The sequence below is a fragment of the Papio anubis genome, chromosome 6 (assembly GCF_008728515.1).
Source record: "Papio anubis isolate 15944 chromosome 6, Panubis1.0, whole genome shotgun sequence".
NCBI classification, from domain to species: domain Eukaryota; kingdom Metazoa; phylum Chordata; class Mammalia; order Primates; family Cercopithecidae; genus Papio; species Papio anubis.
The window spans coordinates 52,783,203-52,796,236 of NC_044981.1; the positions used below are offsets into that span (position 1 = coordinate 52,783,203).

At 33.0% G+C, this 13,034-nt stretch overlaps 1 protein-coding gene across 2 annotated transcripts in view; it reads left to right on the forward strand.

Annotated features, from left to right (window-relative positions):
- Positions 1-13,034, forward strand: part of TINAG (tubulointerstitial nephritis antigen) — an 82,841-nt gene that overhangs the window by 33,757 nt on the left and 36,050 nt on the right. For both annotated transcript variants that reach the window (XM_017957953.3, XM_003897752.5), the window contains exons 5-9: positions 1,249-1,372; positions 5,390-5,540; positions 7,719-7,896; positions 9,348-9,393; positions 12,508-12,631. In XM_017957953.3, coding sequence (XP_017813442.1) covers positions 1,249-1,372; positions 5,390-5,540; positions 7,719-7,896; positions 9,348-9,393; positions 12,508-12,631 — 623 coding nt within the window. The remainder of the gene's footprint in view (positions 1-1,248; positions 1,373-5,389; positions 5,541-7,718; positions 7,897-9,347; positions 9,394-12,507; positions 12,632-13,034) is intronic.

A 13,034-nucleotide genomic window follows, 5' to 3' on the forward strand; every position in this document is an offset into this window, starting at 1 on the left:
GACAAAATAAAATAATGAGTATTAAAACATTAAAACACTTTCAAAACTTTAAAGAACGCTCAGAAATGATTGGTGTGTGCGTGTGAACATATATAAACAACTGATGAACAATTAATAAACAAATCGTTATTTGATTTAAGCCCGATTATTTTTGGAAGTGAAAGTCATCTCTTTAGAAAGTTTGGGAAATAACAGGTTATTGGGTTCTAGTTTTTTTTAATGAAATGAACAGAACAAGTTTCATACAATTTAATTGGCTTCTTGGAAAGATGGCAGCCAAAACGGACTTTGCCAGGGCTTTAACCTGGACTCTTAAGACATCATACTTTTGCACAGTTGCTTTTACACACTTCCAGAAGTCCTTTTTTTCTTTCTTATTTATTTTTTCTTTTTGAGATGGAGTCTCGCACTGTTGCCCAGGCTGGAGTGCAGTGGCGCTATCTCGGCTCAGTGCAACCTCCTGCAACCTCTGCCTCCCAGGTTCAAGCAATTCTCCCACCTCAGCCTCCTGACTAGCTGGGATTACAGGTGCCCGCCACCACGCCCGGCTAATTTTTTGTATTTTTAGTAGAGACAGGTTTTCACTATGTTGGTCAGGCTAGTCTCAAACTCCTGACCTTGTGATCTACCCGCTTTGGCCTCCCAAAGTGCCGGGATTACAGGCGTGAGCCACCGTGCCCGGCCCTGAAGTCCTTTTTAGTCTTCAAGTATTTTATAAATATCAACCAATTCATCGCAGTTTTATTTCCTAATAGCTGGTGTAAAATTGATGTGTTCCTTGGGGGACATACAATATATAATTATCATAAATAATTATCATAAATGCACCTTTTCAAAATTAATTTCATCTCAGAATCACATACACTCTTTAAAATAGGAGAGACAGAGAAGTAAATGTTCTTTATGAGGACAAATTTGAATAACACCATGTGGTCTTCCTATGGATGAGCAAAACTCTGATTCAAGGTGATAGAAACATTGGCTGATATTACTGCACTAAGTAGTAACCCAGAAAAACCATTCTATGTGTTTTTCTCATGACTTTGTATTAGGTTATGAGTCCCCATATTGAATTGTTGTTTTTAACCATATAGTGAAATATAAATCCCACGTAGCAATAGTTCATCTGGAAACTTGAATGTATAAAATAATTTAAAAAATAATTATAACTTTATAAAAGGGCATGACATTTTCCTATTGAGACTTTTTTGAGAAAATCTCATAAATGTACCTCTTCTTCCTCTTTAGGCTCCTTTGCCTGCAACAACTGACCTTCCAGAGTTTTTTGTTGCTTCTTATAAATGGCCTGGATGGACTCATGGCCCATTGGATCAAAAAAATTGTGCTGCATCCTGGGCATTTTCCACTGCAAGTAATAAAGTCATTTTAATTCTTTTCTTTTAAACTACTCCTTTTGGCTCTAGAGACTGAGAGAATAATTAAACGATTTTAACAATTAGAATATTAAATATTAGCATATGATCAAATAAAATCTCATTGTGACTGAAGAATATAACCTAAAGATTATATTAAAAACCCATTTTTAGTCTAAAAGTTGTTTTTTATTTTTAGGGTGCAATTTTAAATAGAGAGTGAATCACAAGAGTGACAAAATAAAGTTGCTAAAATGTGTTTATCTATTCAGAGTTAAGGCCAGATAATAAAGAAAGGATTAAGGTTCTTCTTTATTCATATATTATTTATAATTCTAATATACATGTAGACACACCCACATAATCCTCCTATTCTTTACTCTTTATACAATTTGCAAAAACAGTTATTAATCTAATTCGATGTAAAGTAAGACTTTAAACCTAAATAATAATGGATCAAATGGATTTTATTTCATTTTAAATAAATATAAGCAAATACACAGGTTCTGACTCAAAAGTAATGTAACTGATCTTTTAATAAGAATAGCTTCCAAATTAAGTCTACTGTTACTCAAAAAGTATAAGCAATGACTCTTTTATAGTTACTTTCATATAAATTCACAAATCCAATAAATTAGTTACAGGCTAACCCTCAAATTAGGTCTCCAAAATTATCCTCAAAGGAATGTTGAATATATTTTAGCAATTAAATGAAACCTAACATGATGATGATTGGCTGTCATTCAATTATCTTCACAAAACCATGCTCTAGGGTTTGCAGTTAATTTCAACAGTGTTCAAAGACAGTTTAAAGCCATTGAAGGATTGTGAACAAGTACATAGGCTCTTCGAGAAGCCAGCTATGAAAGGCAGCATAGCCTGGGACAGAGAAATGCTGACGTCTGTGTCTAAGTATCATTGCTCCAGGATATCAATCAGACAACTCCAGAAATGCCTTTGTTAGAATCATAATGGTAGCCAAGCTCACCCCAAGAGGCTACATTTGTTAATTCATTGCTGTCTACACTCCCTCTCTGGCTATCTTATGCTGTACTTGATGCGTCAGGGACCCACATGGAGACCTTTCTGAGCTAAAATTTGTTTGTCTATTGATAGCTAAGGCCAGATAATAAAAAGAAGATTAAGGTTCTTTCAAATGGGTGGAGAAAGGTTTAATGTAATAAACCGTTTGCCATTTTGTGTTCATGTGGTTAATGTGTTACACCTAGTGGGTGATCTATAAGAATTTTGCTTACAATTTACATTATGCCAGTATTTCTGAAGATGTGTAAGGAAAAACATTCATGGTGAAATACTGAAAGCAACTCGCTAGAGTGGAGGATATATTTTGGTGTTCCCAGGTCTCAATCCCACAGATAGCCTCTGCACTGCGCCAAGTCAGGATTGTTCCCCTACCTAATACACGGAACACCAGAGACAGGTTTCCTTTTGTGATTCCAAAGGACATAGTTTTGTATCCTGTGAATTCAGTATGATAAATTAGGGCAATTTTTTTTTGTGTTAAATAAAGAAAAAAATGAACTAAATTATTGTAAAGATCTAAGAAATTGTGTCGAGAAGTATTAGTTACTAAAATAGATTATCTCTCAGAGAAACTAAAAGCTATAAAATGGAATAAATAAGACTCTTAAAAATAGGCACATATATTTTTAAAAGTTGTGTAATCCAATCAAATTCAAGCTATTTTTCAGAAGCCGAAGAGATACAGGTGTTTGGAGCAGTGGGAGTGATGTGTTTCACATACATTTGAAGATGGAATAAAATAAGCAAGGGAAAGAATAGAGTGTGTCTCAGAGGTACCGTCCAGTGAGAGTTTTTAAGAAGAGAGTGGAAAACAATTGGTTGAACTGAGTCATTCTTAAATCTTCTGACCTTTTCTAAATATTTCAAGTGAATTTTGGCTAAACCATCATTGAGATTCAGAAATGTCGGTATAAGAGCAACATATTGAATAACATGATGATTTAAAACACTTATCTTTTATTTGAAATCTACAGATTCATGAGGTTGGAAGAGATTTTAAAGGTCACCTTTTTCAAGCCTCTAATATTATAATGGAGGCCCAAATAGGTAAAGTGGCTTATCTGAAGCCAAAAGATGAGAAATATCAGAAATAATCCTAGAGACCAGGCTTCTAACTTCTGGATTACTGTTTTCTCTACACTATAAAAGTATTTTCTGAATGAAAACACAGTTACACCATTTTTAAAAATTTCAATTTCATTCTAAACCCCTGTGCTGAATGTCAAAGCATCAAAGAATTTCTCCTTTCTTTAATGAAATAGGGAATTATTTTCTTGAGACTATCAGAAGTCGTATAATGCCATTTGCTCCTATGAAATATATCCTACTATTTGCAATAGTAGATTGAAATTTAGTAGGGAGTTGGAGGTTATAGATTTAACACATATTGAGCATCTAAAGAATGCCAGCAATTGCCCTACAGCATTGTAATATGCCATAGTTACATTAAAACCATGTGTATACAAAGATAGATATGTAAATGAATTAAATGAATTATTTTAGAAAAATTTTTAATTAGCACCTTGAGGGATTTCAGGACACTGACAATTTTGATGAGAAAAAAAGCTAAAACTTTCACTAAGAAAAGTGAATGAATAGAAGAAAGGTTATTATTTTGTTCCTTTAATTAAAAGTGAGTAAGAAACTCACTTAGAACAAGACTGAACAAGACTGTACCAGATATTCAACAAGACTGTACCAGATTTTCAACGAAAAAGTCTGTACTAAAATAGTACCACCCCAATTTTTTCATAATCTGATCACTCACATTAGTTTATTTTGGTACCATGATCAAAATGATGGCATCTGTAGGATTTTGCTACTGGTTGATTAGTTTCCCTGGTCTGTTATTCTAAGAGGGCAGAACTATGTCTCCCTTGTTTCTTGTTCATCATTGTAATTTCCAGTGCTACAGTGCCTGTCAGTTAGTAGGTGTTTAATAAATGTGTTGAGGAAAGGAATGAACCAATAACAATTACAATTCTAGGGAATCATATAACAAATGAATAGAAGTTTTAATAATAAAAACTGTGTGTGTGTATATATATATATATAACTAATGATATTAGTTAATAATACGGTAGTCATAACTATATTATTAGTTGTATATAGCATTACATATCATCAGTTATATATATAGCTATTAGATTGTATATACATAATTACTTATATAGCTATATATAATGAACTATATTATATGTAACTAATGGTATTAGTTAATAGTAGTTACAACAGTTAGTAATTGTAACTGAATAAATATATTCATTTCATTTTATATATATGTATAATCAAGCTGAATTCCATGTCTGCTAAAACAAGATTAAGATAATAATTTTCATTTATATTATGAACACAAAAGTGTGCTATGTAGCCTTTAGATACTGTATAAGATTGATTCATGTTAGTCTGGATTAGCTTAAGTATGGCCTCCTGGGTAGTTAAACTAGATACCAGTTTAAAAACAAAGGATTCAGTTTTACTCCAATATATCAGATGACTGTGGATGAATTTCCAACGAATATTTCTATGGTTAGTTTTCTCAGTTGCCCCAGTTTAGTTAAATTCATTTAGAAAATATGTATTTTCCCATGACTATATGCATGATACTGTTTTAGGTACAGGAAATAGAAATATAAGGAACATATGGCTCTTGCCCTCCAAGAGTTTCACTTGACAGATTCCCTAATGAGGAGTGTTCAGGAATATATAGAACATCAAAGGAACAAGAAACTGGAAAAATCTTTGAAGTCAATAGGACAATTGAGTAATATCAAAATAGGACAAAAATTATGACTGAAAGTATGACACAGTTCAACTGGCTAGAATACATAAATATATTAATGCTCTTTGGCTTTAATTATAAATTACACACAGTTTTAAAGACTACGTTAGGGTTCAAACAAAAAGGTTATGTATCTTATTAGAAATACTGTGTACCATTTGAATATTAATTGATATTCTATTTGAAACAGGTGTGGCTGCTGACCGAATAGCAATTCAGTCTAAGGGTCGATACACGGCCAATCTATCCCCTCAGAATTTGATCTCTTGCTGTGCCAAGAACCGTCATGGGTGCAATAGTGGAAGCATCGATAGGGCTTGGTGGTACCTGAGAAAACGTGGGTAAATAGCTGCTCAACATGTGTTTCTAGGATTTTTATGAGTGGTTCATTGTGTTAGAACAAGGAAAATAATTAATCCCAAGATTTTTACAAAAAAGTACTTAAAAATATATATACTACAGCTACATGAATATAAATATTATGCTACATTTAAATATATACTATACTTGTTATGTATTGAGATTAGAAGCTACTAGAAACACTTGAGGAATGTATACGTTTCTAGCTAAATTAATATGAATTTTAGTTTTGAAGACTCAAGTAAATATTATTTTCTTGTTGCTCTGAGCCAAGTGAGTCCCCACAGACAGAATAAAGTAATCACGGTTGCTGATCTCTCTGCTGTGCTTTTCAGTTACCAGATTGAGGAATAGATAATATCAGGTAAAATTAGGCTAAAAATAAGAATAATAATATAAGGAAATAATCTACAGTTGTTTTAACTCATCAGTATGGTTCATTGTCTCCACCCCATTTGATGAAAAATGGGTGGCTGCATTTCCTCACTTTCAGGTAGGCTGATACCCATATAACATCCTTGTGTCCGCTGTAAGAGCTGATCTACTAAAAAGCTGAGTTACTCAGCTAAGGAAGCTGCAGCTGATAAACAGTGGCGTCTCTATGTACCGCTCACCTGCTCTTCATCATCCACTCAGTGCTCTGGGTCTGCTATAGGACCAGTTAGATGCTATAGAAAATAGTGGATGTCAGATTTTGATGGGTTGCAATAAATTGCTTTAAATTTTTTCATATGTTTTGCCTAAAATGTGGTACTTTGAATAGCCAACTTGGGCTGATACTTTCCTTGTGTACTAGTGCTGTATTATGATAAAAAAATAACAGCCCTTTAATAGCTTGAAAATGTAAATTATCGTTGAGACCCAACTAAATCTCATTGTATTGGACTGCTTGGGGTGCTGTAACAAAATTCCGTAGACTGAGGGGCTTCAACAGCAAACACTGATGTTTTGGAGGCTGCAAAATCCAGGACCAGGCTGATCTGGTTCTTGGTGAGGGCTCTCTTTCTGGCTTTCAGATGGACACCTTCTCACAGTGTCCTCACATGATGAAAGAGAGCTCTGGTTTCTTCCTTTTCTTATAAGGTCACTAATCACATCTATGATGGCCCTACCCTCATAACATCCTTTAAAGTTAATTATCTCCCGAAGGCCTACCTCCAAATATCATTACATTGGGTATAAGTGCTTCAACATATGAATTTTAATGTGACACCATTCAGTCCACAGCACTCATCATTTAATACAAATGTAATGCATTTAATACAATATTTTTTAGGTTGTTTGAGTGTTTTCAATGGTTTTGCTTTTGTCATGTTCTTTCCTCAGATTCTCATATTGTGTTGGAAACTATTACATTTTCATGAATCAATCCTAGTGGATACTTCTATGGTCATTTCAGCATAGAGTATCTACAATGCCATTACCATGATTTTATTTCCCTTACAATTTACCTTTTTATTCGATATTATCATGTTTGAATTGGTGCCAAATAATTTGTGCTTTGCTATGTTTAGTTTCAAAATCAGAAATCAAAATCATTTTCTCTTTTAGATAATACATGTGTGATAGTTTTCTACTTTATTAACTTTTAAAATTATATTAATATTATACTATTTTCCCCCAAAGTACCACAAGCTACAGATATATAATAGTTTGTATTATGTGAACATATCTATAACTTAATAAAATTATAAAAATACAAAAACAAAACAAAATAAAAGCTTTAAAGCTACAGCTTACGTAATTTTAATATTCCATCTGGGAGTAGTCAGATTCAATGTCTTGTTTATATTAAATTTAGCTCTTCCAAATTATAATTATATATACAGGTTGAATGGGGTCCTTTCCCTATTAATATTACCACATACTTAATATTGACAACCACTTTTTATCTTCAGGAAATTCTACACTACAGATAGAATTATTTATTAAAAATTGATCAAACAAGATTTTTAAAATTATAATGAAGAAATAAGAGGAGGGTAGGGAAGAGTATAATGTCACTGAGCTTCTGTGTTGGAGCCAGTCAGTATTTTGAAAATTATGCATGTAAGTAACCAGAATAATTTATGAATGTTTAATTCAGTAAGATTAAATATAAACAGGATATTATAACATCTCCTAAATATTATCTTTGCTTCTTTGCTTATTCCTCATAGACTGGTATCCCATGCATGCTATCCACTTTTCAAAGACCAAAATGCCAACAATGGATGTGCCATGGCAAGCAGGTCTGATGGGAGAGGAAAACGGCATGCCACAAAGCCATGTCCCAACAACATAGAAAAATCTAACAGGATCTACCAATGTTCTCCTCCTTACAGAGTCTCTTCCAGTGTAAGTATAAACGTCAAGAATCAAGAATAGTTGACTTTCTGAAACGTATATAGCTCTGCTGTAGCTAAAACAATTTAAAAACTACTTAAAACTATCATATTCTAAAATAAATGTTATATTTTCAAGTATAATTTTTAATACTTTTAAGGACTTTCGATTTGGGTATGATGTCTTATCTTTGTAATATTAGCAGTGTAAAGAATTGGCTGAAGTTAAAAAAAGTCTAAGGAAATAGGGTTTTAAAATTATGTTTCATAATATCTGTATATAAATATATTTGAACTTGACAATTAAAAGCTAAGTTAAACACTGCTTTACTGACTTTTTTGTGTTATTAGCTTGTTTTATCAATCCTTTGCCTCACTCAACAAAATAATTTAAGAGGACATGGGTCTGATATAAAAAAGACTCCCTTGAATTCTAGTTTGTCTGTTAAAAGCCTAGGCAAATTTACTTCATCATATCAGCGTTCCCCAAGCCTGCTCGTTTTCAGAATCTGTGAATCTCCAGTCCTCCTAATTATCTCCAGAGTACAATTCAGTGTTCTAACCATAGCACACTGGCCTTTCATGAGTTAGTTTTGACGTGCTACTTTTATACACTCATGTCCTGCCAGCATCTGCCACTCTACCCAGCCATAATGCTCCTAATATATAAAACTAGTCTCCGTTCCCCAGGTACACCATGCTCTGTTATACTTTTCCACTTAGCTAGGTGATAATTCCTCTGATGCAAATGGTTATCAAGTCTTTCCATCTAGAATGCCAAACAAATGTCAGGTAAAAACTTCGTATCTGTGAAATTTTCCTTGATTTCCGTGCAGAATTAATTTCCCTTTTATGTTTGCAACAATAACACTTTGTGCTTGTCTCTACAATGGATCTTATTATATACTAATGAAATTAGTAGTGTCATTCAACCAAAATGTAAATAACTTGAGTATAGGTTCAGGGTCAATATTTGTTCCTGTCATAGTTTCTGGCATGTACTTTGTGCTCAAAGGCACAGAAAAATGGATGAAATAGTGCCTTGCCTCCCTACAGAGGGCTGCATTATACATTAGGAGACATCATAGAAATATTTGTACTAAGGTTACTGAGACATCTAACTAAACAATCATTTGGGATAGCTCTTGTGAGAAAAAAATTAGAGGTACTATTAATCTCCACTAATTAAATACTGTTTTAACTTACCTTGTTTATTTTTTTCTTTATAATCATGAAAGACTATTGTATTTTCTCTCCGCTCCAAATTTACTGTTTAGTGATAAGTGTCATTAAAACAAATGGGTGCATCTCATCTTTAACAATTTCATTAATGTAGTGTAATATACGTGAGTTTGCCAAAGTACGATTGAGAGTAAATTGCAAACACTTAACATTGTACACCAGTCAATAGGTTTAGTATGCTCTGATAACAATGATATTGCTCATTCATGTTTTTCCATCCAGGAAACTGAGATAATGAAAGAAATCATGCAAAACGGACCAGTTCAAGGTGAGCTTGGATGAAATACGTTTTTTTCTTATTCATTCCTTTAATAAACAACATTACATTGAGCTCATGTAATAGGAGTTTAATAAAAGAAAGAAAACTTTTACTTAAAGAGTATCCAAAAGGCTTCAACAGTTCTAAAATGAGTGCAGTTATGAGAAGTATGCTTACCTATATCTTAATTAGCTGCCATTTTATTTTCAGAAGATAGACTCATTTATAAATTGAACTCTTAAATATTAATGACGCATTTGATGAATGACTCCAAAGTTTTTCCAAAATGATCATGGACCAACAGAAAGTCCAACATGAAATGCCAACTGACTAATTTGTAATGAAGCTTACTTTATTTATTCAGTTATATTTAAGAATCATACATACAGTTTTCTTCAGTTTAAGTGGATTAGGTCGTGGATTGAAAAAATTGAGGATTAATATTTTCCTTCTATTAACTCAAAATAAATCGAGTAAACCAGTGTAATTTTGCATTTTACAAAAGGTTTTCAATTTTGATCAATTTTGTAAATGTTTTATTTAGAGTAACAGTAAATAATGAAATCATATAGTTACTTGTACATTGCCTTTGATTTATCTCATCTCTTGTAATAATTTATTCTGCTTGCCTGTTGAATTTTATTTTGCATCAATGGCCTGAATAAGGGTAAATTCACAGAGTGTATTCCCTGTGTAAACATTGGCTTGAAGTGCATGGAAGAATCAATCCAACGAAGCCTAAAATGAAAATTTAGGTTGTGAATACTGAAGGGCCTGGAATATATTATCAATGCAGTGGAATAAAAAATAGGCCAAAATTAAATGTAAAACATTTGATACATACTTAAGGAACCGTTGCCAATTTTAATTTTTCTGAACACTGATCTAGTTAGTATTGGTTAAATATATATAGGCAGGAATCATGGATTTTATAATTGTGTTGGATGAATTTTTATTGATCATTATTACCATTAGCATTTATTGAGAAACCACAGCCTACATAAACATGTCCTAAATTTAATTTTTAAAAATTATGGGACATTACCCAAAACCTGAAACAAATGAAGAGAAATTTTCTGTTCCCCCTTACAGCTGTGTAATTTGTTGGTCATTTGAAGAGTGAGGGAATTAATCTCTAGTTTCAATGCATGCTCCATTAAGTGGTGCTTGTGTGACAAATTTAAAAGATTACAGGCATTTAGAGTCAAGGTTACGCTAAAATATTCCAAATTTGGCATTTGCTATTTAAATAACTTTGGGCAATTTACTTAACCTTTCAGAATCTTCAAGTCATTGTATTATTGTTTCAAGTGTTTTTTTTTCCTTTTTCCCCTCTCTCTCCCCCTCTTTTTTTAATCAGTCAAACAATTTTGAATTGTAATTATTTAAAATTGAGAAAATTTAAATACTTTAGGTTTATTTTATGGCTATTACTGAAATGCTCATAATTTTCACAGAATGAATCAAAAATAAAGGCGTAACATTTCAAAGCAATAAAACAAAAATGCAAGTTATGCAACATTCATTTAACAAAGGTTTCTTGAGAACCTGCTTCCCGCCAGTCTAAGCCAGGAGCAAGAGATGAGCAACAACCAAGCCTCTCATCCATGTTATAATTCTGTATCATGAGTTTGCTGTAGTTTTCCAAAAGTAAAATTGCACGATCATAACTTACATAGTTATATATTCATGAATTTATCAAGCCTGTTTGGTATCAGAAACTTCAGAAAGAAGCCACCTTTCAGGTAATTAGGATGGCTTCTCATCCTTTTTCTTTAGTTGGCAGTGGTTTTCAGGAATAATGTGTATATTTTATTCATGATGCTTAGAGGAAAGTTGAATCATAAGACCTAGAAGAGTCAATGGTTCTACAGAAAAGAAAAGCTAGTAGCAATATCTTCACATTTTTATAAAGGGATAGAATGCTGGTTGACTCTTCTTGCTATAAATGTTACATGATTGCCTGCTTGTTATTGCCTGGTCTGGCATACAGCATTTCCCCTGTCTCAGTACGAAAGAGCGTAAAAGCCAACAGAACCCTGAATGAATAACTTTGTGTACATTCTTCTAAAATCTGTAGGATTAAAAGTAAGTATAGGTGATGGATAGAGAACAAAAGCAGAGATCTCCATAGAGTACAGTTACATTAATTCTTAAAACCCTATAGGAATGTGTTTTAGAGTAGATAAAGAAGTTTTAACCTCTTTTGCGACTATTTGTACAGCATCAGAAAAGGCATGGAACATTAAAAAATGAAACAAAAGCAGAAACATTGAAAAGTTATATTTAACTTTGGAGTATAAGCTTTTTAAAAGGATCTGTCAAACACTAGTTACCTTACTTCCTGTTTTATTTAAAATGCTTGTCAAATTAAGACAAGTATTGTACACAGTTGTCAAGCTATACATATGTAATCTCAATTAAAACTTTTTAAATTCATATCTTCTACAAGAGAAGTTTAAAGTCTTCACCCCGAATTGCCAAAGCCCTTCAACAAAGCAGCACACAATAGAGAGATGAAATAATCTAGGTGAGGGAATGAAGGAGAGCTTTCTAAAGTATGAGCTCTACTTTTTAAAGCGTATAACATTGCTTATCTCTCCAGAGCTGGGAGGATGAAATCTGTCAAAGTTTTATTTTGGCAGGAGTTTGCTTTCTTATTCCAACTCACAAAAGAAATGTTTGTATTTACTTATGAGGATTAACGACAATTGCTTTAAGCCCAGTTTGCTAGGCTCTGCTAGCCTAATTGGGGTTTTAAGAGGCTTGTGGTAAAGCACAAGGTTAATGGAGAAATAGTAATCACTGAGCAGGTATAGTGTACTTTTGTTGCAAGGGCTTACTTTTTGGTAGTAGTGTATCTGTTGATTAAGACTAGATGGTGTTTTGAAAGCATAATGTGTACTTAATATTCTAAAGAGCTAAAAGTTGTTTTTATAGGATGACAAAAAATACTGCAACTAATTAAATTAAGTAGGAAAGAAAATTAGGCTGAATTGCACAGCCCCTTCTTAGATTCATCTCCTTGCAATTTACCCATTGGTTGTTCCGTGAAATTTTCTGGTGGTTTTTAAAGACGGTATTTTAATACTGTGCCATTTGTTCTGTTGGATTTTATTTTAGCCATAATGCAAGTCCGTGAGGATTTCTTCCATTATAAGACAGGGATATACAGGCATGTTACCAGCACAAACAAAGAGTCAGAAAAATATCGAAAGCTTCAGACACATGCAGTCAAACTTACTGGGTAAGGCAATTTAAAAAATTCATTTAATTCTTTTGGTAAATGAAACTGAAAATAAGAATATGCAGTGTTTTAAATGCTAGAATCCCCTTTGTAGGAGAGATTGTGATACAAATGAAAAACGATCTAAACCTTGCCACTGTTTAGTCATTATTTTAAAGTCCAGTAAAAGGCTAACTCAGCATTCTGGGAAAAAATGATCATTTCCTGTCTCTCACTTCTTGTGACTATGTCCTTAATAATCTGTTCTAAGGGCAAGGAAAATATATTATTGAAATAATTCTACATGTGGCATAATCAAGGGAAGAGAGCAAATCCAAGGCGTATTATGGCTTGGGGAGATGGTTTTGAATAGAATTGCAAACAGCAAAGATTAAGCAGGAAGAGAAGTAAGGTCACCTATAAT